The 20,776-nt window shown below is 45.3% G+C and overlaps 2 protein-coding genes across 3 annotated transcripts in view; both read left to right on the forward strand.

Annotated features, from left to right (window-relative positions):
- DIXDC1 (DIX domain containing 1) overlaps nucleotides 1-9,454 on the forward strand; it is a 28,994-nt gene extending 19,540 nt beyond the window's left edge. For both annotated transcript variants that reach the window (XM_065738350.1, XM_065738352.1), the window contains 13 exons: nucleotides 1,036-1,125; nucleotides 1,237-1,290; nucleotides 1,493-1,543; nucleotides 2,512-2,616; nucleotides 3,109-3,162; nucleotides 3,703-3,795; nucleotides 3,888-3,959; nucleotides 5,305-5,391; nucleotides 5,551-5,712; nucleotides 5,834-5,900; nucleotides 7,383-7,491; nucleotides 8,044-8,152; nucleotides 9,049-9,454. In XM_065738350.1, coding sequence (XP_065594422.1) covers nucleotides 1,036-1,125; nucleotides 1,237-1,290; nucleotides 1,493-1,543; nucleotides 2,512-2,616; nucleotides 3,109-3,162; nucleotides 3,703-3,795; nucleotides 3,888-3,959; nucleotides 5,305-5,391; nucleotides 5,551-5,712; nucleotides 5,834-5,900; nucleotides 7,383-7,491; nucleotides 8,044-8,152; nucleotides 9,049-9,129 — 1,134 coding nt within the window. In that variant the 3' untranslated portion in view covers nucleotides 9,130-9,454. The remainder of the gene's footprint in view (nucleotides 1-1,035; nucleotides 1,126-1,236; nucleotides 1,291-1,492; nucleotides 1,544-2,511; nucleotides 2,617-3,108; nucleotides 3,163-3,702; nucleotides 3,796-3,887; nucleotides 3,960-5,304; nucleotides 5,392-5,550; nucleotides 5,713-5,833; nucleotides 5,901-7,382; nucleotides 7,492-8,043; nucleotides 8,153-9,048) is intronic.
- Nucleotides 9,455-12,114: 2,660 nt separating this feature from the next.
- On the forward strand, nucleotides 12,115-19,734 carry DLAT (dihydrolipoamide S-acetyltransferase). The gene is made up of 14 exons (XM_065738353.1): nucleotides 12,115-12,407; nucleotides 12,792-12,893; nucleotides 13,197-13,321; nucleotides 13,461-13,611; nucleotides 14,555-14,681; nucleotides 15,009-15,199; nucleotides 15,714-15,876; nucleotides 16,066-16,133; nucleotides 16,430-16,522; nucleotides 16,606-16,713; nucleotides 17,277-17,392; nucleotides 17,689-17,851; nucleotides 17,999-18,135; nucleotides 18,405-19,734. Exons 1-14 carry the CDS (start codon nucleotides 12,192-12,194, stop codon nucleotides 18,532-18,534), a joined length of 1,890 nt encoding a protein of 629 aa, XP_065594425.1. The 5' UTR covers nucleotides 12,115-12,191; the 3' UTR covers nucleotides 18,535-19,734.
- The last annotated feature ends 1,042 nt before the right edge of the window (nucleotides 19,735-20,776 follow it).

Here is a 20,776-nt window from a genome sequence, read left to right on the forward strand (position 1 = left end):
TGAGAAGCATAGGCAGCCAGGAGGGTGCTTTCCCTGTGGACAATGGGCAAAGACTCCAAAAGAAAATAGATGCTTGTGCACTGGTAAAATCCGGTTGCATTATGTGCCCACTGGGAGCAGGGAGAGATGGCACTGGAAGGACTGGCATGTCCTGTTCTTCTACCCCTAGCCCCATGTCTTAGGAGTGAGGGTGAGCAAGCTGGCATTGCTGCTCCCTTGTCATCTGGGAGTAGGAAAAAGCAGCTGATGTTGCTATCCAGGAAATTGGTTTGATTAATTGATTATTTTCCCCCCTCTTGTTCTATATTTTAGAGCCTCCAGTTCATTAGAGTTTGACTGATATACCAGGGACCTGATGTATGTGTGCCCTGCGAGGAGCTAAAGCCATGACAGCTTTTTATGTTCCTATGTGATTCTTGCTTGACTGTCCTGCTGGGCAGACTTTGGGAGGCACTCAGGGAACAGTTTTCCGAAGAGCCTTTGCATTAACTGAATGCAGATTGCTGGCTGTTTGCTATTCAGAAGCATTTGCAGCACTTTGTTGGAAGATTCTGTCAGTAGGCATAACCTGGCCCAGCAGCCTTGAGTCTTTTGGAGATGTATTGCTGCAAATCGGATATTTTGTTCATAGCTGCAGAGTTGAAATAGAAATAAAGTAGAAAATTGATTTGAGAAAAGAAGACATTACTTTAAATTTTTGATTGATGCAACATGCTGGCACGTTCCCACGTCTTTGAGTTCTAAAAGCTTGAGACAGAAAGGTCAGTGTAAAAAGCACCAGCTGGAGTAAACCAGTCCTGCCAGTCACACTTCTTACAGTAGAGGATCATCCATCCTGCAGGCTGGATTCAGTTTACCGTGGAGATTCTGGCATGTTCTGCAGACATGGCCTTCTTGGAGCTGCTGAAAGACTTAATGCTGTGCTTCTAGAAACTGTTGATATGACTGACTGTTAGCCAGGTCTGTAGCTAGCCTGTTTTTCCTTTAAAACCTCTGGAGAGTGTTATTTATTTGTTTGTTTGTTTGTTTTCCCAGGCTTTACTGCTCAATGGATCTTTACCTGAGGACGAGCAGGAGGGGTCCTTTGAACTTAGTGAACATGGAGCCTGCCCAGAAGAGCAGCTGGTGAGTACTTTGTTGTACTTAGATTTCTCTAACTGAGCAGCCCTAGGTAATGTTCTGCCATAGGCCGGTGCTTTACACAGTAATAATCATGTTGGTTTTTTTTGTGTTCAGATCATAATCCGAAGTCGCCTGGACCAGAGTGTTGAAGAAAATCAAGATCTAAAGGTTAGAGGAATCTATTCTTTTTTCTGTCATGCCTTTAATAACAGAGACTTAAGGAGCTTCTTATTTGCTTTGCTGTGTGGGAAAAGGTGGGATGTTTTTTTTTTTTTTAATAAGCATGTATTCGAGGAGAGAGAACACTCAATTGGGTTGGTTCTGAATGAGTGAAAAGATGCAATTTAATCAAATTATTTTGGATTTACAGAAGGAGCTGTTGAAATACAAACAAGAAGCTCGAAACCTACAGGGGATAAAGGTAAGGAAAGGGACACTTCATCAAACATAAACATTAAAGCTCTGGAGTTTGCTGCAGCTCATGAGTAGGAGCAGGGCGATCAGCAACCATATACTACTGTGGATTTCAGGAGAGTAGAAGTAGCTATATTAGGGGAGTTAGAGGTGGGGAACCATAAGCTATGTTTCTGGTTCTTGGGATTGCTTTTGAGACAGGCACTAGGTGTCTGATGTCCTGGATTCTGTTTGTGTCTGTAGGGTTGGGATCTGCACAGTAAGACTGGCCAAACAAACTCTTGACAAGAGTCAAAAGAGTATAGGAAGTATCCTTGTCCTCTTCAGCTGCAGCATTTTTCACTTTTTTGGCCTGTTTTGCTTAGTTTCTCCCTTTTGAGTTATTAGCACTCAAATCTGTTCCTGAGTGGAGGTGTTTTGAGAGCTGCATGTAGGCTCCTGTGAAGGAAAACAGCAGCACCTGTCCAAGGTGGAGCTCTCAGCTTCTGGGTGATACTGAGTTAGAAGTTACAGAATTAGTCCTGACTGTGGCCTCTTCAGAGAGGATTTCATTCCACAATTAGGTCATGCTGGGAATTTGTTTCCTTGTGCACCTCCCTGACGTGGTCTTTTACTGCCCTCTGGCTGGTGTGGATGTGTGACTGGAGACACCAGCTGTAGGCCACTGTAAACATGCTCCAAAGACACTGCTGTTTTCTTCTATGAGGGAGAATTGTCAGGACACTTCTGAAAGTTCAGGAAGAAGCAGAGAAATCTCTCTGTCACAAGTGTCTAAAATGTTAGCAGGGAAATTGCCACAGAACGAGAGCAAGGCAGAAGGGCTGTAGAGTCTGCTGAAGATGTCTGTATGTCTTCTGTTCTCTCAGGCCTTTGATAACATTTCAGCCCTAGTGTGTAAGGCCTCTGATCTAGATCACTTTCCATGGAAGGGTCTCTGCCTTTGTCTTGCACTTACCTTCATGTGTCTTTTTCTAGGATGCTCTACAGCAGAGGCTGGTTCAACAGGATGCTTCAGTTCTTCAGCTTAAGCAGGAGCTGCTGAGAGCAAACATGGACAAGGAGGAGTTGCACAATCAGAATGTGAGTCATTATGTTGCTGCTGCTGAGATTATTTTAGACAGAAGGATCTTGGCGGCCCTGGGAGTTCCAGTAGCCAAAGGATGGGGTTTGTGGTTGCAGCATAGTTTTTAAGGTCATGGGATAGTGAAAGACCAGTCAAAGGTCTCTGCACAGTAAACACTGTAGAGTCTACTAGCCAGCTGTGGAGTTCCCAGTTCTTCACCCCCCCCTTCCTGTACTCAGAGCCCTTCAGCTGAAACAAGGAGGAGCTTCCCATGATGTTTTCAGTGCAGTTGCACTGTTCCTTCCTTGTGCTGCTCCCTGCATTAGCAAGTAGCATGTTGACCAGTGGAGCTGCAACACTGTCCTCCTAAAGAGGAAAGTGCCCTGTTCAAAAGATTGCTGCCCTGGAAAGTAGACTAGGTCCCTCAAACACTGCCTCCTGCACAAGGCACAAAGAGATTGTTGCTAACTCTCCAGGAATACAGACCTCACATCTAGTTGTTTCCACAGGTTGATCTTCAGAGGAAGGTTGAAGAGAGAAACAGGCTACTGGCAGAATACAAAGTAATGGAACCTCTCTCTTCACTGGGGACTTTGATGGGGACAGTTGTTCTCCTGTGAATGTGACTGTTCTCTCCCTTGCACTCAGTCAGCTCTTGGAATGGCATTGTGAGCCCTGAATAAGTTGCAATAGTTTGTTTAGGATGTTTGTCATGAGAGGGAGGGATCAGATAATTCTTGTGTTCTGCCCCAAACAGATTTTCAGTGTATCTTTCATTGCTTTGGTTTTGGCTTGTTGAATGTCTAATGTGCAGAAACTAGGTTTAAGTCTGTCACTTGTTTGCCGGCTGATCCCTCATCAATCTGTTTTCTGTGCATCAGTTGTCTGGCCTTAGTCGTGGGCCTTGGCTGGGCAAGGGTGCTCCAGGCAGCAATAACGTGACTAGCCATTTCAAAAAAGGCTTTGGTATTCAGATCTAACATCTAGCCAAAAGGATACAGATTGTGTAGGTCAAGCTGTAGAGGAGCCTTGTCTTGGCAGAGTACATACTCCCTGCCATAATGATGACTGTGAGCCTTACTATGCTTTGATTCCTGTTACAGAAGGAACTGGGCCAGAAGGATCGACATTTACAGCAGCATCAAACCAAACTGGATGAAATGCTTAGGCAACTCTCTGAGGCCAGTTACCAGCAGGTGTGGCACCAGACGGGCTGTATTGATGTCCTAGGAGCTGGTACTTACCTTTGGTAGCTCATTTTGTGCTGATTTTTCTGTTCCTTTTACAGGTAGATTTGGGATGGGAGCTGGAACACAAAGAGGCCCTGCTAGCTCACTGCATGAAGAGAGAAGCTGAAGAGGTATGGGAAGCAGAAGCATTGATCTGCACATCAGACTGTTGGACTGATGTTTCCGTTCAGCACCCTCTAGATATCTGTCTCCAGAAATCATATCCACCCCAGAGAGGCCAAGCTTAATATAATTTAATGGACTGCGCCCTACACAAGGCAGGCTTACTCCACAAAACAGCCATCTTACCACAGTGGCAGTGAGCTCTCTGGCATAGCTTATAGTTGCAAAATCATAGGGGATGAAACAATGAGGAGAGCACAGGATTAAGTGGAAAACAGAGACTCCTGGATTCTAGCTTCAACTCTAATGCAGGCTAGCAGCTAGCCCAGGACTTACCTTCTTATCTTCTCCTTGGTGACCCAGCTATTGAGAACTTGGAAGTTCTGGTGGAAAGAACACCAGCCCTGGTGTCTCACAGCACCTGCACAGTGAGCAGGGGGTCCTGGTGGACAAGAAGCTGGACATGAGTCAGCAGTGCATGCTTGCAGCCCAGAGCCAACTATGTCCTGGGCTGCATTAAAAAAAGGGTGGCTAGCAGGGAGAGGGAGGGAGGTGATTGTCCCCCTCTACTCAGCTCTTGTAAGGCCCCATCTGGAGTACTGCATCCAGGCCTGGGGCCCCCAGCACAAGAAAGATGTGGAGCTCTTGGAAGGGGTCAAGAGGAGGACCACTGAAATGATAAGAGGGCTGAAGCACCTCTTCAATGAGGAAAGATTGAAAGAACTGGGCTTGTTTAGCTTGGAGAAGAGAAGGCACGGGGGGGCCTCATTATGGCCTTCCAATGAAGAGAGCATATAAACAGGAGAGGCTTTACACGAGTGGATAGTGATAGAACAAGGGGGAATGGTTTTAAACTAAGACAGGAGATTTAGGTTAGATAGGAGGAAGTTTTTCACTTGGAGGTGATGCACTGGAACAGGTTGCCCAGGGAGCTTGTGGATGCCACTGGAGGCATTCAAGGCAAGGCTGGATGTGATTTTGGGCAGCCTGCTCTAGCGGTTGTCAACTCTGCCTGTGGCAGCGGGGTTGAAACTAAATGGTCTTTGAGGTCTTTTTCAACCCAGGCCATTCTATGACTCCGTGATCTCTTGAGTTCATAAGAGTCCTCTGTGTCAGAAGTGAGAAGGCATTTCTTGTCTCAGCCGGTGTTTCTTCACGCACATGTTAGAAACCATGTTTGTGCTCTGGCATATAGGACTGCCTGCACACTCCTTAAGTGAATGTGTTTACCTACTAAAAAGTAAATAATATTTTTTTCATGCCCTTTCATCACTTTGAAGATGGCAAACTGAGACCTTTAGGGAATTCCTAACACTTATATTCCTAGTGTCACATGCATCTTCCACTGAACAGGTGGTGGGATATAGCAGTTACAATGCTCGGAGCAATGGCTTCCTCCAGACAGCAGGAAAAGGAGCTGCTTCCACAGCCCACCGAGGGGTAAGTGAATGAAGGGATGTCTTCCCAGACAGATTAAGGTGAGGGCTCCATGTATCCTCGAATCTGTTAAGTGCTATTTCTCCTTTCTAAGGCCTGTGGCTTTAGTTGGGAAGAAAGCAGCCTGGATATAATCTGATTAACTTGTGGTCTCTTGGCAAGACAAATGACTTGCAGCTCGTTCGTGATGCACTTCGTAGCCTGAGGAATAGTTTCAGTGGCCACGATCCACAGCACCACACTATCGACAGCCTGGAGCAGGGCATATCTAACCTGATGGAACGGCTACACCGCATGGAGACACAGAAGAGGCAGGAGAGAAAGGTGATAGTTTCCTAGTGCTTTCCTCTTAACTTCTATCCTTCACACACAACCCTGAACTAGACTACCACTTCCCAGCTGTGAGTTAATACTTCATTTTCACTCTTTTGGTTTCACATCTTAGATCCAGGGGAAGTCTCCGGCAAGCAGAGCAACAAATGAGTGTAGAGACTCCTGGCCTCCAAACTCCAGTAAGTGTCTTTCAGTTCCTGTTCTTTCACTTCTGAATTCATTCCTCAGATTTCCTGGGCAAAAGTCTAGGACACAGTATCTGCTGAGGCATCTGCCACATGTTCTGTCTGTCCTTTACCAGAGCTCACTATCCTCACTTTGGTAAGGGCAAACAAAATAGGTCAGAGACAGGCTATAGCAGCTTGTTTGTAAAGCACCATTACACTGGGAATGTCTGAACCATGTGGGTAATTACCTATGGGATTAATTGGAAATGTAATATTATTTCATCTTTCCCGCTGGCTTGCACCATCTAGTGGACATATAACTGTACAGATGGCTCTCTTCCTGCTTCCCCACAGTGTCTGGCTCCTTTTATGTATACGGAACAGCACAACAATTTCTGACACCATGTTCTGTGGCTCCAGCTGCAGCAGCTCCACATTTGCTTTTCATTGTAAAGACTGTTTGTTTCAAGCATTGGTTGTAAGTGTTTCTTGGGAAGTCTGTGAGGGAGGCTGTAGAGGATTCCAGGGACTGGGGAAAGGCAAAGGCCACCTTTCAGCTGCATTGCAGCATCCAGCAGCAGGGTAGACTGCATGTACAGGATGTGGAGGAAAGCAGGACAGGAACTCAGAAGTCTGAAGGGGAGGCTGGGGAGGTTTTGCTGGGTTCTCCCTCTTCTGTAAACTGCAGATTTTAGGGCCTCTACATGTGTACCATACCTCTCCTTTTCTCATTAACCTTTAACAGGCTTCATCATCTGTGCTGCAACAGGAAAACTGAGTTTTGCAACCATAAACCTAGAATCAATCAGGTGTGGAAAGTTCTAACGTGTCTCCAAAAATCTGTTAGAAAATTGGTGTCCATTCTGTTTTCTGCATGCTAGAAGAGCTGAAATTGTAGAGTTGCTCAGTGTGAAGCTTTCTGCACAGCACATTTAAAGGGTAGGGGAAACTAGGCATTATTCAGAGGGGAGAGAAACACACATTAGTGAAGAAAAATCTGTGCACACTCATCCTAACCAAGCTGAATGGGCAGATAGGGAGGAAATAGGTAACCTTCTGCCTTAGTGATGATGATCAGTCAGACCATCCTGCTCTACCCATCTGCAAGTGAAGGCAAGTGGTACTGTCGTTTGCCTAGAGAAAAGGATAGATTACTCTTCAGTCACCACCTCTTCCAGTAAGGTTTTCCTGTCACTGCCTGTGGAGTAGGTGGTAAGCAGCAAGCTGCTCAATAGGTAGAAATAGGTTTCCCAGAGGGCAGTGATAGGAAAATCTTATAAGCTAACACATTTGAATTTACCTTAAAATGCAAAGTTTTTCATTAAGCAGAGGGATACTTGGTCCTTCCCAGGGATAGCAACCCTTGTAAGAATCTCACCTGCAGGTTCTTTGCTCTTGTTCGCAAATTTGATGCTGAGAGCACCTCTTGTCTCCTGTTGTGGCATGAGACAGGTTGTTCTCCAATTACTGTGCTCTGTGCTCTTTTCTTTGCAGAACTGCCTCATTCTCACAGCACACCTGTGATGAGCACCAGTGCCTGCACCAAAGTGTTGTACTTCACTGACCGCTCCCTCACACCTTTCATGGTCAACATACCAAAGAGGTGAGACTTAGGTTTTCCTTACTTCCTTTGATTTGGGAGGTGCTTGTTTCCTTGAAAGCATTAGTCTGATCTCTTCTGGGTATGGTCAGCACTAGCACAGGTTTCCTTTGCATTAACTTAGGCACTGGATTTTATGCCTCTGACTGAAGAAAATTGCCTAAGCAGTTTCATGGCTGATACATTTGTTTTAGAACCCTAGGATTTTTTTTTTTTTGTTTTTTTATTAACTTCAAAGAGAAAGCATCAGAACAGTTCTATTCTGGCATGTAGTGCAGGACTCCTGTACCAAAAAAACGTATCAGTCAATGAAAAAAAGGGAAAGGGAAAAATGCTGTTTCAAGATGGTTCTGAGAGAATTAGGAGGAAATTCTTCCTCTGAAGCGGACCTTGGAGTTGACAGGTGTGTTCCTGGAGGGGCACATTCATCCCATCCCTGTGGCTGGTGTTGTGAGTGCCTAGCCTGACTTGTGCTGTGGCCCTGCATGCCGTATAATAACACGAGATAAATCCTGTCCAGCGTACTATGGAATAGTGTCGGGCTTTTTTTTGCAGGTTAGGGGAAGTGACTTTAAAAGATTTTAAGGTAGCTATTGATCGTGAAGGAACCCACCGGTACCACTTCAAAGCCCTGGATCCAGAGTTTGGCACAGTCAAAGAGGAGGTAAGTGTGGAATTTAACTATCAGCCAATGCTGGGTTCAGTGTTATGACACATCCCTGGAGACCTTGGTCACATCACTTCTAAACAAAAAAAAAAATCTTTGAATGTGTCTTGAAACAGACTGCCAGTTTTTGCACTTATAGGTTGAGCTTCTCTTTTAAGGAGTTAAAAATGGGATGCTCTCATCCCCAGCCAGAGCAGTGATACAAATGAGATTGCACCTGCCTGGGGTTTCCAGAACCTGACAGGCAAAGGCTAATGGCAGTCTGACAGCATTGCACAAGAGATACTGGGCAAAAACACAGGCTACACTTATGGCTCTTACAGTGGCTTTATGAAATCTGTTGCAGCGTTTATTTAAAAGAAAAACAAAACATCCTGCTATGTAATTTTAATGGTTTTTCAGAGGTGACTGTGTTTATGTGGCATCTTTTCCTTTGTGTGCAGCATTATACCTGTTTGAGCTCAGGCTGGTGTTAGTATGGATTGAATTCATTAAAGGTTATTGAGGGTATTTTCTGCTTCACAAATTGATGAAGACAAGTGCAGAGGGTTTACTTCCCATGGGAATAGTCACCTGACTAGTTAGCCATTCTGCAGAAAACAGTAAGAGTTGTATTCTGATGAGTTAGAAAAGGCATGTTTCCTATGTTTATTTTACTTTTTCTGACAAAAAAAAAATCATGACTGTTAAGGTTGAAGAAGGAGCCAGATCTAGTTTTCAGCTTAAAATCTGAAAACATTGAGATGTGTGTCAATGTTGGGTGAGGTGTATGTTATGTGAGCTGTGTAGTAAAGTTACAACTGGGATCTCTGACTTGATGCCTGCCTCTTATGCTACACACGTGTGGGAGAACAGTGTCCAGACTTAGATGTGACTGAACTCTTTTTTTGTAGGTATTCCATGATGATGACATCATTCCTGGTTGGGAGGGGAAAATTGTGGCCTGGGTGGAAGAAGACCACGGGGAGAATTAATAAAGCTTTTAGGTCTTGTCACTAGTGAAAACTGTAACTGGCTGCTGAGCGTGGAGAATGACCAAAAAGCATGTGTGCTAGAAGGAGTCCCACTTCAAGATGCCAAAAGGAAGGGCTTCTCTGCAAACAATGTGTGATGCATGTTGTGTGCATGGATGCCAGGCATGGACACCTGACTTTCTACAGCCAAATACAGACAGCACTGTGGGACGGAAACAGTCATGTGGAAAAGAAACATCTTGCTTTTTCCTGTCAACTAAACCCTGACGGCCTTAATGATGATTTTTTCCTTTCCTCTGCTTCTCCATTCCTACTGTTTGTGCTGCAGTCTGTAAGCTGGGCATCTCAACTCTGGTTTCTTGTATGCGGTGTTGCATAAATCTACACTGACAGTAAAAATGTGAAGATTTGCCTTTGTGAGTTAGAAGAAATAGCTAGAATGTGCAAGCAGAAGGTTTGACCAGCTTTGGACTTGCATGTGTTGCAGGAGCAGAGTGAGCTTTGTGGACAGTCCAGACTGAGGAGACCTGGGGAAGGAAGACAGTTTTCCGGAGGTTTTATGCATGATCTGAAGCAAAGATCATCAGCTTAGCAAAGCTCCCTTTCTCCTAAATTCAGGCTTCTGTTTCCTAGCCCTGCTTTTCCAACTTGTCTTCCAGAGCTGTACTTCTGAGGTCCTCTGGGTTTGCTTTGTTGCCTTGCTGACTGTGGGATCTTGGTACTTTCTTTTCTGATGAAAGCTTTCATTTGGGGAACCAGGAATCAGCTGCTTCCCCAAGGTGATTTTAGCCCCCTCTATCTCCCTTGTTAAGCCCCTGTCTTTGCACTCCTGGTGCCTCCTCTCTCAGCACAGCAAATGATTGTCACCTCCTGTGCACAGGCAACACTGTGCTACTGTCTGCTGATTACCAGAGCCACCAGACATAAATACACTCATAGTGTAAGTCCTACCAGTAGCATCATTTTCTTGTTATGCCCAGTGCTGGGGTTTCTGGAGGAGCAGGAACTGAATGGCTGTTTGGTAGTGTATGAGCCCTGAGATCCCAGAGGCTTTGTGGGGTTTGTTAGTCATGTTTTTTGTTTGTTCTGCTTTTCCCCTGCTTTGCCCCACTCTGTCCTCCTTCTGCCTGTCAGCTGTACTTGCACAGCACTGGCTCTGGTCTGCAGCAGACATTGTTGACTCAAAAGGTCAAAGGGCAAGTCAAGGCTCTGCTCATTCTCAGTCCATGTGGCCCTTTCACGAACTGCCTGCGTGTCTGTACTGTGCATGAGGCTGGGAGAGGGTGAACCTGGTTTTACTGTTTTATATTAACTGTCCTTTTGCAAATATGTTACTGTTTGGAATGATTTTGTACCAGTTTGCATTGTCTGAGGACTGTGGATATTTTTATACCAGTGCAAGTGCTTTCTGTATATTTCTGCACGCACTATATGGTGTTTTACTCTCTAATGGATGCTGAGATGTTTTGTATGGTTTCCTGTTCATACAATACTGGGCTTGGCTTTATTTTACTATGGAAATCCAACTAGTTCTTACTGGATTTTATGTTTTGCCACCTTGTACAGGCAGTAAAAATGCTATTTCTTCCCTCACTGCTTCACTGTCCAGGAAAGAGCTCAAGGATTTTACAGGGCCCTGCACCAGTCTGCCACATGACAGCACGCCTGCTGCTCTGTACAGGTTGTTATGGTGACTTTTTCTTTACAGACAGAGGTCAGTATCAGTATAAAAGCTCATCAGTGGTCAAGTTCATCAATGGTTGCAGGGCAGGAGAACACATCTCACTTGGAAAAGAGGGATTTTCTTCCTCCCCAGAAATAGTTTTCTGTTGCATGATCTTTAGTGGGTTGTTAAAGACAGCATGGGGTTGTTGTATTGGAATCATTTGTTGTATTTCAATTGCAGTTTTTTTCTCAAGCATTTCTTCAAGTTTTGCTCATTGCTTCTGTTTCAGCAAGAGCCACACACCCAGGATGGGATTTTATGGAGGCAATTTTTAAGGTCTGTAGTTGCCAGTTCCAGAGGGCGGTGCTGTTTGGCTGTGGAGCGCTGAGGGCACAGGAAGCTATTGTCAGAGCTTCTAATGGACACCTTGCATGGTAGGTATCCAGTGTTCCCATGGAGAAAGATACAGGAGACAGACCAGAGCCTCAATCTTGTTCTTAGAGCAGTTCAGGTAACTCCTCATAGGCACATGGAACATGCTTACTGCCACTCAAATTTGGCCAAATGCTTTCCAGAGCAGCAACAGACTTTGTATTTGGGAAGGAGGAAGACTGAAGACTGTACCTTTAATCAGTGCTGACATCACACACAAGCTAGGACAAAACAGGCATTACCTTAGGCAGAACTGATGGCAGCGCTCTGGAGTTGCTGAATGTGGCTCCCTCTGTGCTAATGAAGGTGCAGCTGCTGGCACTGCAGTGGAGGGCCCTGCTGTGCTGCATTCACCCCAGAGAGTGCTGCTCCCACAGGCTGCTTGCATTCAGCTTTGCTTCTGCCACAGCACTGCAGCCTTCCCAGATGTTTTCTGCATGCATGTGGAAGGAGTTTGGAAGTGGTACTAAAGGGGAGGAGGAGAGGCAGCAAGTGGAAAGGCCTTGGACTGGCTGTTCCTTGATGGTAACAGCACAGAATCTGTTGCTTTTACATGAAATCAGGCTGCCACTGCTCTAACTGCAGCAGATTTATTTTGGGAACGTGCTCCTCGTGTCACAGCCAGGACTAACATTTTGCTGGTTGGACTCCGTATTTATTTCTGCCTGTCTGCCAAGTTACCTACCCACTCCTATAGTTTTAAGTTCACGCTGTAACGTGTTATATGTAAAATTATATTTTCGTAGAAACTCCACCTGGCGTTCATCCTTCACTAACAGAACTCGCGCGAACGTTCGCTGCCGCGCGCAGCCGCACACCCCCACCGCGCCGTTCCCCGCGCCCTCCCCTCCCCGGCCGCGCTTTACGGCAGCGCAGCAGCGTCGCGCGGGCCGTGCGGCGCCGCGCCCGGACGGAGGAGGTCACCGAGCGGCGGCGGGGCCGCGGCGGCAGCTCCGGCTCCAGCATGTGGCGGGTGTTGGCGCGGCGCGTGGCCCCGGGGGCCGCGGGGTTTGCGCGTGGCCGCCGAGCGCTCAGCGCCGTCGGGGTCGGTCGCGTCGCGGCGGGGGGGGCCGTGGCTCCGGGCCGCGGTCCGGCACGGAGGCCCAGCGAGCTGCTGCCGCCTCCCGCCTGGCCCCGGCTCGTGCCGTGCCGGCGCTGCAGTCTGCCGGCGCACCAGAAGGTGAGAGCTCCCGGTGCCCGGGCCGCCTCGCCCTCTCCGCCTCGCTCGGGGCTTTTTCTGCACCCTCTCTTCTCGGGATTGCGCCCCGGGAGCTGCAGTGCCCGCGCTCTCTTCCCCCCCACGCCGTGCAGCACTTCCTCCGTAACCCGCCCGCGTCCCCGAGCCCCGGTACCCGGCGGCTCCCTCCCTCGCTCTCAGGCCCTTTCTCTGCTGCTCCGCTTGTTACCTTGGCCAGCTCCCATCCCGTACCGGCGTGCCCCGGGGTCTTCCTGTGCCTGCAGGCGGCCCTCCCCGCCGGGGGCTGACGGTCGGCCTCTCCCTAGTCGCTGCCGGGTCCCCATTGCCGGAGCTGCTCGGGCTGTGACGCTGCCCCTCCCCCCGCAGGTGGCGTTGCCGGCTCTGTCCCCCACGATGCAGATGGGCACCATCGCACGCTGGGAGAAAAAGGAGGGTGACAAGATCGGTGAAGGGGATCTCATCGCAGAGGTATGCCAAGGGCACAGAGTGTGCCGGGCTTTTACTGGGCTGCACGTGTGCTCTCCGTTCTGTCGCCTGAAGACATTTTCTGAAGATACTGCTGGAAACAAGTGACCTGAGGCTTTCCAGAACTGGTTGCTGGATTTGGTCTTCCTGACCAGGAGCACTCACCCCTTCTGAGAGGCATGCACTCCCAAGCTGGCAATTTCTGCCAGGACTGTGTGCTTTCAGACCCTACACTATCAGGCTGGAGAGTTCTGAGTTCACTGGTGTTTCCCTTTCTATAATGATGTCCTATTCTCTCTCTCAAAGGTGGAGACAGACAAAGCAACGGTTGGCTTTGAGAGTTTGGAGGAATGCTACTTGGCCAAAATCCTGGTACCAGAAGGAACAAGAGATGTTCCTATTGGGGCCATAATATGTATCACAGTAGAAAAGTACGTATTTTTCTGACCCTCTAGTTGAATTTTCTCTGTTGGGGTTTCATGGGTGCCTTGTGTTAAAAGCTATGACAGTGTCATCAGACTGATTTTATGTTTTTTTGTTGTTGAATTTTGTTTATTTGATTGCTTTTAGGCCTGAACATGTTGATGCCTTTAAAAATTACTCTCTGGATTCTGCAGCATCTGCTCCCCCTAGTGCCTCAGTGCCTCCCCCTCCAGCTGCAGCACCCTCACCTCCGCCTTCTCCTCAGGCTCCTGGCAGCTCTTATCCTCCTCACATGCAGGTAAGAGAGCACTATTAACTGTCTAAAGTTTGTTGCATACTTTTTCCTTTTTTTTCATTGTTTGCTGTAGGCCATTTTGTCATAAATACTGTCAGGAAGTGGAGAATATTAGCTGTTTGGGGTGGTCTCAGGAAGTTTTTTTATGGCAGTGATTTTTTTAATCCCAGCTGTCAGTAGGAGGCTCTTGTTTCTGCTTGAGCAGACAAGACTGCTACGTTCCTATGGTTTAGACAGCTGTAATGCAGAAAGACCTTGTGGTTAGTGTGAATGTACCCTCAGGGCCCTGCTCATATCCTAGAAGTCTGTGATACTCTGAACATACGAGATATGTTTGTGAGCACCTGAAAAAAAATGAGTATTTGTGGATAATCTGTTTGCTTAGATATGAAGTATGCATCCATTGTAGTTCTGAGTGCTTTGCAGCAGGGTATTTCTGTGACGTTAGTTTGAAACAGATGATGTGGAGTACTAACCTTCTTTCAAAGCTGAGGCATGTGGAAGGTGGTTTGTCTGAGAGGTTATGAAAAGTCAGTAAATGAGCTGGGCATTCATTAAATGCTTCTTGATCTGACTTGGTTAATTGCTTTATCTGTCCAGTTGTGCACTAAAGCTGTTACCACGTGTGCTGTATTTGTTGTGCACAATATTTATCTAAGCCTACTATAGACAACAGCTGTGAGGCTGTGGCTGTGGATGGTGATACTAATGAACTGGCTATCTAGATTTCTTCATTTTTGCTTTTGCTTGTTTCCTTGCCTTGACAAAAAAAGCCAAAGTTGAGATAAAGCAGAAAACTGTGCTTTGCTATACTGGAGACAGATCTAGGAGTGTGGTAAAGGTTGGCTGCTTCTTCAGGTTAGCATCATGTAGTCAAGAGTTCCTGACTGTGTCCCTGCTCCTTTTGAATCACCAAAATCTGATGCACTTGTATTCTGACTTACAGGTTGCTCTCCCTGCTCTGTCACCCACAATGACAATGGGCACAGTGCAGAGATGGGAAAAGAAGGTTGGGGAGAAACTGAACGAGGGAGACTTACTAGCAGAAATTGAGACAGATAAAGCCACAATAGGTGAGTCAACTCCAAAGCTGAGAACAGATAAGGGAGGACCTTCTGCTAGATGTTCCCTAGCTACTCAGGACACGAAGATGTGGAGCAGTTAAGAGTTTTATTGCACTCGTGCTACTGGAGAGTGAACCACTGGAGCTCCAAGAAATAACTGTTTCCCCATCAGTCTTTGGTAGGAATGTGCAGTGCACATAGATGTTTCCTACCTTTTACACTGAAAACAGTTCTTTTGTCTACTAAATACAGGACACAGCTTTAGTTACCATGGTCTTTCAGAGTTACCATTTGGCGCAATAGGCACCACAGCAGTTTTGTTTCTTTCCCCCTCAGGCTTCGAGGTGCAGGAGGAAGGCTACCTGGCAAAAATATTGGTGCCTGAAGGAACAAGAGATGTGCCATTAGGAACAACCCTATGCATCATTGTGGAGAAGGAGTCTGATATTCCGGCCTTTGCTGACTACCAGGCAACTGCAGTAACTGACATGAAGGCACAAGTTCCTCCTCCTCCCCCTCCTTCCCCAGTAAGAACCATTCTTAGGCAGGGAGAGACGTTACAGGGATGATTAGGAGTCCCTGTCTGGGTCTGAATTGTGGTGCTGGTTAGACCATGTGTGAAACCCTGACTCCAGTAATGTTTATGATCCTGTGAGTGCAAGGCTAACACGTGCATTTGTGATAGAGATCACTTATTTTAGGTCATCTCGTTTGCCTTCTAAAAACAGTGATTGTTATGAGTGCTTCTTTACCTATTGCTTTTACCAGTTCTGATGCCTCCCTGATAATCTGGAGTTTAAATTTCATTATTTCACTGTTTTGGTAGATAACTCAATAGGTTGATTGTCATCCTGCACTGGAAACTTCTAATTTAATTTCTAGTGCTAGGAAACCTCTTTGAATCCTTTCAGATTACAGATTATTTATGTTATTCGCTTGATTGGTAATGAGATGATCCTGTTCTTTTATTGCACTGAAGTGAAACCTTGAAGATCTTCGCAAAGTAGTCATGAAGCTAATGGCTTTGATTATTCTGTTAAGGTAGTGGCAACTCCTGCTGCTGCTGCTCCTCCTCCTCCTCAGCCTGCTGCTTCTCCAGCAGTCCCCACAGCTGGGCTGCCTCCTCGGAAAGGAAGGATCCTGGTTAGTCCCCTAGCAAAGAAACTGGCAGCGGAAAAAGGAATTGATCTTGCCCAAGTGAAAGGTAAGGTGCTCTCACTGTCCAGTGTTTGTCCCTTTAGGTATGTACTTGCCTATTTGCTTTCTTCCCTGCTGGGAACATCCTTGCTGTGCAGCTGTCCCCACCAATTTCTGTTGACTAAAATTTCCTTGAGATGTAGTGCCCTTTTGCAACGAATTGAAATCCTCTTACATTTTATTTTGACACCTTTAGGTACTGGACCAGATGGTAGAATCACAAAGAAAGATGTGGAGTCATTTGTGCCACCAAAGGCTGCCCCAGTGAGTAGACTTGAGGTCATTAAGGATGGGTGTGCAGAACAATCATCTGGCAGGATTTACCATTTTAGGAACTTCTTAGCAATATATATCAGTAATATGTTTCAGTCACTCAAGTACTACACTTAATAATCAGTTATAGGCTTTGGCATGAACCTAGTTGTGGCTAGAGACTGGAGAAGTGTCTGTTGCTCATGAGCAAGACAGCATAGGTTCAGTGCTTGCCTTACATACTGAGCTGCTCTACAATCAATGCTTGAATAGTCCTATGAACTCTGCTGTCCTTCTCTGATTTGCAGACTCCAACAGTAGAAGCAGTACCTGCAGCTGCTGCAGTTGCAGCAGCACCAGTGGGAACCTTCACAGATATCCCTGTCAGCAACATTCGGAGGGTGAGAACATTTGTGTCATTCCTGGCACCATGATCTGCAGTGAAGATGTGTCTATTTTCATCTCTTCTGTCATGTACCTTCAGGTCATTGCTCAGCGGTTGATGCAGTCTAAGCAAACAATACCTCACTACTACCTTTCTGTTGATGTAAACATGGGAGAAGTACTGGTGCTAAGGAAAGAACTCAATCAGGTGAAGTATTGGGGGAGTCATGGTGTGATTGGAGGAGAGCTGAAGCTGCATTCTCTCACATGTTTGCCCCTGTGATATCCCAGTGATATCACAGCTTAGCTTGGGGAAAAATAGTCCTTTCAGAGCCTTACCTACCTGTTGTGGGTCAATCCTGGGCTGCTGGTGACAGAATGAGAACTTTGACCAAGGTGCAGTGCACTAACATCTGACTTCCCTAAGAGGGCCACTTTGTACTCTGCGTGGTGGTGTTCAGCTCTTCTGGATGAAAAGTAGGGGAAAAAAATGTAAAAAGTTTTTAAGACTAAAAAGGGTAAAAGTTTTAAATAAAATATATTAATTATATGCCAAGATTGGGGAAAAATAGACACTAAAAAATTATGCCTTAAATTCTGAATATGTATTCACCTCCTACATTATTTTGTCACTTCTGATGTTAATGCTTGCAGTTAGTATGATTGTTCTCTTACACTTTCTCTATAAACAAGGCTCCGTGGCACTGACTCCAAATTATTTGAGTTAACTTATAAAGGACAAACTGACACTTCATATCTCTTAATTTACAGGTGGTCTCAGATAATGTTAAGCTTTCTGTCAATGACTTCATAATTAAAGCTTCTGCTCTGGCATGCCTGAAGGTGCCCGAGGCAAATTCTTCGTGGATGGACACAGTTATTAGGCAGTAAGTTTATGGTACGGTCGAAGCCAGAAACTTTATTTGTTCAGTAGAGAGTTCGTGGCACAGTAGCACATGATCTGGTGATATTTCATGGAGGGAGGGGAGCAAGTTTTGTACAAACATTGAGGGGGTTTAATCCAAGTGCAAAGAATCTTGTGTCTGGTGTTAGTGCAGAAGGTGAAATAGCTGCTGCAAAATGATTATTAACTTAGAATTGTCTTAATGTTCTGTTTTGTTGGGTTTTTTTGGTTTTGTTTTTGTCTTGCTAGAATAACTGTCATCTCTGTTGTATCTTGCAGAAATCATGTAGTGGACGTTAGTGTTGCAGTGAGCACTCCTGCAGGACTTATAACTCCTATTGTGTTCAATGCACATATAAAGGGCCTGGCATCTATCAGTAAGGATGTGGTCTCTTTGGCAACTAAAGCCCGAGAAGGTAAACTTCAGCCACATGAATTCCAGGTGAGGAACTCCAATTGCTGTTAATTACCACTGCCATTTTCTTATGTCAGTGTTCAGAATGAGCAAAGTCTATCTTGTGATGTTTCAGTCATCCTCATTCTGCGTGAAATCTTTTCTGAGTGTTCTGTGAATGTCTTTTTCTTGTAGGGTGGTACTTTCACAGTTTCCAATTTAGGGATGTATGGGATTAAGAATTTCTCTGCCATAATCAATCCACCTCAAGCCTGCATCCTTGCAATTGGTTCCTCAGAGAAAAGACTAGTGCCAGCTGATAATGAGAAGGGGTGAGCATTCATCTGGTTCTGTACATACTGAAATAACGACTATAAACACAATTGTGTTTTTTCCTTGTAGAAAAGGAATTAGTATGATCTGCTTTACAGTGTGGACTGTTTTTTTTTTTTTTAGATGCCTACAGGGAGACATGGGTCTCCAAGCACTGTTGTCATTGCCACTTCTCTGATGAAAGCCATTTGGCTTTGTTACCGTCACCAACTTGGCAGTGATTTATAGAGAATTCTGTTAATGATTTTTTTCTTTTCTATGTTTCCAGATTTGATGTGGCCAGCATGATGTCCGTTACCCTGAGCTGTGACCATCGTGTTGTGGATGGAGCCGTTGGAGCACAGTGGCTTGCTGAGTTCAAGAATTTCCTTGAAAAGCCAGTGACTATGCTGCTATAATTTAACCATGCAAAGCAGAATTTTCCTGGGTCACACTGTTCTGTTTTAAACAAACTATTTAGACTTTAGTATTCAGACTTATTAAAGAGTTCCATTTTTTATTTTAAATATGTATTATATTATCTGGTAATGTTCTTACCAGTCTGTACAGAGAAAAGGTTTGCAAAAATGCTTTTCAAGGCAATATTACAGCTATACTGTATGCTTATACAGTTGGTTAACGTGCAAACTCTTCCAAAACACTTCAGCATCCCAGATTTAAAAATGATCCAGGCAGTATGTGTACTGCCATGTGCTTCTAACTAGGTTGGATGATGTGGGGGTGCATACCAAGTAATTTTCATGACCTCTGATTTCAGAAATTTGAATTGCAAACATCTCTTCACAGGAGTTCAGATGAGATGGTCACTGAAACATAGAAGGTGAATTCCCTTATTCTGTTCTCCTGCTGGGATGGGTAGCAATGGCAGATGCACTAAGGGACGGAAGCCCCTGTGAATAGTTTCTCAAAGGCCAAGTGTTAACGTTCCAAGTCTCTTGGAATTTAGCACTGGTTTGGACCTCAGCTTTGGGATCCCTTCTGAGCACTTTAAAGGTGAAAGAACACCGATACTGGTGGTGTCACATCTCAGATACCACAGAGAATGTGCTGTCTTGTCATAGACTTTCACTTACATGTGCTTCTAGTATGAAGACTCTTTTAATTGCTTTTCCTCTTGCTGAGTTAGTATCAGACTACGATGCTGTGGAAGTAACTGTTTTTCAGAATTTTCTAGAGACTGTGTTGGAACCCATATAGGCAAATCACACATGCTAAAAATCCCACCTGTGGGCGTTAATCGTGTGGTGATGCAAACATTTGAAAACTTTCAGGCATCCTAAAATTAGGGATCTCTGCATTAGTCACTGGTACTGCAGCTCTTCCCTGAATTGTCTGTGTTGTCCCAGCCTCAGTAAACTGCAGAATGTGCTATCCATGTATATATTGTATGTAGAGTGTTGGAATTGCTTGTTGGACTTCAGTCCAGTTACCTCAGTCATTGTATCCTGAAAGGGATGCAGTGCTGAACATGCTTAAATTCCACTTTCCACATGGAAACATTCAAGTAAGAAGGAGGATTGTGTGGTAACTTCAGCATGACCAGGAGAATTGAATGAGGGGGGAGAAGTTAACCGAAAACTGAATCAAATCAAACCAAACCAAAAAGAGACAAAAGCTAATTGGTCTTGTGTATATTGCATTAAGTACTGCCCCTGTAAAGTTCTACTACAGAACTCATGAAAGATATTGAAAGCAAATACTGTGGAAATTAAATATTTTTGTGGGAACTATTTAATGTCTGGTTGCTGTGATAGCTGGTTTTCATGCCTGGCTTAAGCAAAAAGTGCATTATGTTTTTGGATTTTGTTTCTTTTTAATGACCTAAAGTATCTCAGCTAGTGAACCTATTAAATGTTTTGAATTGACAACTACTAAAATACTTTGCACTGCTTTTCTGTTGAGTCACATGTGGCTGTTTGTACTGCTGTGGCACAAGCAGAGCTGTTCAGCCTTTCCATCTCCCAGCAACACTCACTCTATTAACCTTCCATTGTGATCAGATATCCCAACGTTATACATTCTTCATGACTGTCTTGCAGCTCCGAGCTCGAGTCATCCTACTTGCTGCACTGCTCAGCAGTAGCTCAAGCTCTGGCTCAAGAAAGGTTTGACTTTCTTCCTGCAGTAAGAAAAGTAAATAGCATACCCAAGGCTGTGCTCCCATATGACTCTGGAATAGGATTTGTAGGGCTGTATGTCTGTCCGTGGTGTGTGTGCTTTGAGTGCTGGCAGTGACCTGCAGTGCTGCCTGCAGCCCTCCAGCTCTGGTTACTTCTGTACAGCCTTCTAAGATTCAAAGAAGCAAAGCAAAGCCTGGGGCTTAGTGGTCTTCCTGAAGTTTGTATTTTAAAGTTGCAGCTTTTCTTAGTCTGTTTTGATTGTTCCTCTAACAATCATCACTACAATGATGTGGTGTGGTGTGAATTTGTCATAGGCACTAAGGTCACTTTTGTTTTCCCCTTCACAGCGATTACTAACCATTCTTAGTAATCTTTGAATTTATTGTTCTGTAAATGAGTGCAGTTGGCTTTCCTGGCTGAAATGCTCTGAAGTTCTTGCTGGTTGCTAGCTTCCCATGTAAGCATCCTGGAACTTCAATTTTTACGCTGCTTTGAATTGTACAGAATCTGTTTTGTGGTC

Source organism: Cyrtonyx montezumae, unplaced genomic scaffold (assembly GCF_038088225.1).
Source record: "Cyrtonyx montezumae isolate F1298 unplaced genomic scaffold, pur_monq_1.0 scaffold_22, whole genome shotgun sequence".
Classification (NCBI taxonomy): Eukaryota; Metazoa; Chordata; class Aves; order Galliformes; family Odontophoridae; genus Cyrtonyx; species Cyrtonyx montezumae.